Source organism: Hibiscus syriacus, unplaced genomic scaffold (assembly GCF_006381635.1).
Source record: "Hibiscus syriacus cultivar Baekdansim isolate YM2019G1 unplaced genomic scaffold, ASM638163v2 tig00110123_pilon, whole genome shotgun sequence".
In the NCBI taxonomy this organism is placed as follows: domain Eukaryota; kingdom Viridiplantae; phylum Streptophyta; class Magnoliopsida; order Malvales; family Malvaceae; genus Hibiscus; species Hibiscus syriacus.
The window spans coordinates 2,202,297-2,206,317 of NW_024062599.1; the positions used below are offsets into that span (position 1 = coordinate 2,202,297).

The window sequence follows — 4,021 nt, forward strand, 5'->3', positions numbered from 1 at the left end:
AGAAGAACATGAGCATATGTTTCAAGGCGTTATTGGTCAAAACAACCAAAACGGAGTCCAGTGGGAGCTTAACAACTCCAAAGTCAAAACATTTGGTTAATCATAATTAGTAGCCACGATTAAGACAGTTAATCAAGGACCTCAACTCCTATATATACACAAGGGAGCTATCGTAGATAACCCAAGTGAGGCTGAGAGTCATTCACACCAAAAACTTGAGAGAACATTTTATTCATTCTGGGTTTTTCTTTGTTAAATTTCTTCCCTCTTCTGCAGCTCCCCGTTTCTCTGTATCCCTTTCTGTTAATCATCTGTCTTTCAACGAAAATTTGATTTCTGGGTTCGTTTTCAATAACTTCAAAAACCAGGTGTTTTCAGAATCGAGATCCAGTTCTTTTTTTTTCAACATTGTCTTCCCAATCTTAAATTTTAGGTTTTCTTTTTGGTTCTGTTGTTACAATCAACTTAAAGGGTGATTTTTGGTCCTTTAAAGTTTAATTTTTTTTAGACTTGGATTGAAGGGGTTTCATATTTTAAAGAGCCCGCTTAACCGATCCATTTTCTGGGTTTTCAAACCTGTTCTTAAGTATTTATCAAGAAACAGGTTGCTTTTATTTTGATTTTTTATAGTTCTAATCTTTTCTTTGTTTGGTTTTAAGGTTATGACAGATACAATGGATTTCTTTAATAGCAGTAGATCATTTCAATCATGTTTCTATGGTGGAGAATTGATGGAAGCTGTTGAACCTTTTATAAAAACTGCTTCTTCTTCTAACTCCTCTTCTTCTTCCCCTTCTCCTTCCTCGTCTTCTTTACTTTACCCGCCATTTTCAGTTCTCCAAGAGCCGGCGCATCCCGGTCCAACAATTCCCCAGGTCCCGGCTCAGTTCCAGTTCCAGTTCCAAAACAACCAACCTAGTTACCTTTACCAAAACCCTCAACCCACCAACCATATGGCTAGGTTTATTAGCCCCAAACCGATTCCAATGAAACAGATGGGCTCACCACCGAAACCGACCAAGCTTTACCGAGGTGTTAGGCAGCGTCACTGGGGGAAATGGGTCGCCGAAATCCGGCTACCAAAGAACCGGTCCCGTCTCTGGTTAGGCACTTTCGAAACGGCCGAGGAAGCAGCCTTGGCTTACGACAAAGCTGCCTATAAACTAAGAGGCGACTCGGCGAGACTCAACTTCCCTAACCTTCGTCCCCACGGTTCTCACATCGGTGGCGCTGTTGATGCTAAGCTTGAAGCCATTTGTGAAAGCTTGGAAAAAGACCGAAAGCAACAGAAGAAGAAGAAGAAGTCGTCAAAGGAAACGGCTGAGAACAAAAGCAAGGATCAAGAAAAGACAGTGAAGTTGGAGGACTCGTCTTCTTCTTTGTCGGACAATGAGGTGTCGTCAGAATCTTCACCTTTATCGGATCTTATGTTCTCTGATTTCAACCAACAGTTGTGGCCTCAGCCCGAATTTGGTGCTTCTTCGGAAACGTTTATGTTGTCCAAATTTCCTTCCTATGAGATAGATTGGGATTCTATTTTAAAACCATAATTACTTTCTTTCTTTTTTTGTATTTTTATCTGTGTAAGCTTACTGCAATGGAGTTTTTGACAGTTGCAGTGGCAGGTTAGGGTTCTTAGTATGATCTCCATGGTGATCAGCTCGTTTTTTAGTGCTGAACCAATGGAGAAATTTGTTAGTGTCAATGTTCATAGCTCTTGTAATTGAATCTATTAATGTTATTTATTATTTTCTTATTAATTTTAAGTAATTATAAGATAATATTTGTTCAATCAATAATAAATGAATATATATGTTTTGCAAAAATTATTTAATCTTAAATTAAAAAAAATATTTCCTCTTATCACTAAATTGCTCAATAGATTATTATCTATTATTTTTCTTCATTCTCCATTGGTTTACAGCATTGAACTACACTTAAGCAGTATGGTTGAAGATTGTTGCAGCTGTATCTTTTTTTCTATATGTTGTATTGAAAATTGACAAAAGAACCAGCACATGACCTATATCTCACTTCAATGCATATTTCCTTCTATATATTTTTATAAATTTTCGAATCCAATAAAACAAACGGGTTCTTTTCGAGGGCACGAGCATGGCAATGGCACAAGGGGTTTTGTCGGTATATACAAACTAGTTACTATGTTAATACAATAATTATTATATTTTAAGCAAATAATGGTGCCTTGGAGTAAAACCTAAATGTAGTATTCTCTTTTTTCTATTACTTTATTCCATCAATCTGCCTGTGAAGTGAGCCGAGGTCACATATTCTAAAGATTTTGTCTTACATAATAAAGTCTTTACTTTAAATCACATTTTATGCTAACATCAATTTGATCATTCTAAATACAATATCATTTTTAAAAAAATACTAATTTATATTATATTGAAATTTATAGTTGTTTTCAAAAAGATATTAATGAAGTTGTAGAGAGATTTAAGATAGACTAATGCTCTTGAAATGTTGTTCCAGTTCGGGAGATTAATTCAATCTTATGTAATCCAAAGAATGGATTGAAACAGGGTCGGTCTAATGAGTTTTAATGCCCTGGGCGAGATAATAATTTTATGCCCATATACTTATATCTTATAATAGACAAAACATAAATAATTTTTTTAGATAAAAAATGTAATATAAATTATAGTCAAACAATATCAATACTAATACAAACTAAAACCTACAAAGCTACAAATATCATCTAAAATGATGCCTTCGTGCATTTTTTGAAGCAAAAACCTCTATTATTTTACGATAATCAAGACTTTGTAAAAATTGACTTTCGATTCTTAGAATTGCTAATCCGTTCAATCTATCTTGAGTCATCGTGCTTCGAAGATAGTATTTCAAGAGCTTCAATTTTGAAAATCTTCTTTCTGTGGAAGCAACCTTAACCGGTACCGTGAACAAAATTTTATATGCTATCAGCACATTAGGGAACATATACATTCTTCTTGCAAACTTCATTATTTGAATAGATGTCCATGGACTTTCACCTTTGTGATCCGGCAACATTTTCTGCAAAATTTATAACTCCATAAATAAATCTTTTCCATCAATTGCAGCTTCTGCAAGAATGATTGGAAATGTAAATTAGCCATGCAGTGATGATTGAATTGTGCTGAATGATAAAAATGAAGGGCATCTGTTGTTATGTAGTTAATGATAACATACTTGACGGGTTACATTCCAAATTGCAAAGAACCTTATACCATAAAACATAAGAAAAAAAGCAATATTATAATGAATAATTTAGTGCAAGTCAACATAGCACTTAATTATGACTTACTTCATCCATACAATAACAGAGTTGATGTGAGATCTGTGTACTAATACATAAAACATTACCTCTAAACCTGTGCAGATGCTGTAATGATTTTGCTTTGAGAAATATTGCTTCTAGTAGTAGACTAACAGCATGGATAGACATTTGTGGAGGAGCATAGTCATGAGATCGTCTCTTACGCCGTTCTACTCTTCTTGAAAGTGTAAGTTTCATTTTGGGAGTTATTGCTGCGATATCGATTACCCCAAACACATGTAATGCAGCTTCTATATTTCCTTTCTGATATTCAATTCTTCCCAGCAATGCTCTAGCTTCCTGCAAATTGCAAACACCTCAGAGGAAAAGAAAACAAATAAAAGCACTTATATAATCATCGAAATAGACAGCATAACATTGACAAGGGTAAGGACACACGAGTACCATGACAAATAACAAGTGACCTAGGAATGCAAGAATTAATAATATAGCATGGAAACAATAATTTACGAGCTAAAAGAAGAAATGCCTCTAATTAAAGCAATTTAGTGTTAATCCGGTGTTTTGGGCTAATTGTTTTAGGCCAAATATATATTTAATTTCTATAAGCACTAGAAAACTGATGCCCCTCAAACATGTTGTATTGGGTTAAGGCCCATCTAACACATGTATTGAGCCGGGCATGATCATTTTGCTTTAAAAAATGGTCCTAAACACATGGAAATGATTTTTTTCCCC

The 4,021-nt window shown here is 34.7% G+C and overlaps 1 protein-coding gene across 1 annotated transcript; it reads left to right on the forward strand.

Moving 5' to 3' along the window:
* Positions 1 to 256: 256 nt before the first annotated feature.
* Positions 257 to 1,747, forward strand: LOC120215590 (ethylene-responsive transcription factor RAP2-4-like). Its single transcript, XM_039213235.1, has 2 exons — positions 257 to 390; positions 434 to 1,747. Exon 2 carries the CDS (start codon positions 663 to 665, stop codon positions 1,548 to 1,550), a length of 888 nt encoding a protein of 295 aa, XP_039069166.1. The 5' UTR covers positions 257 to 390; positions 434 to 662; the 3' UTR covers positions 1,551 to 1,747.
* Positions 1,748 to 4,021: the final 2,274 nt, after the last annotated feature.

What these genes read in the sequence shown, in the direction of transcription:
- LOC120215590 (XM_039213235.1), top strand. Translation starts at nt 663, where the DNA reads ATGACAGATACAATGGATTTCTTTAATAGCAGTAGATCATTTCAATCA.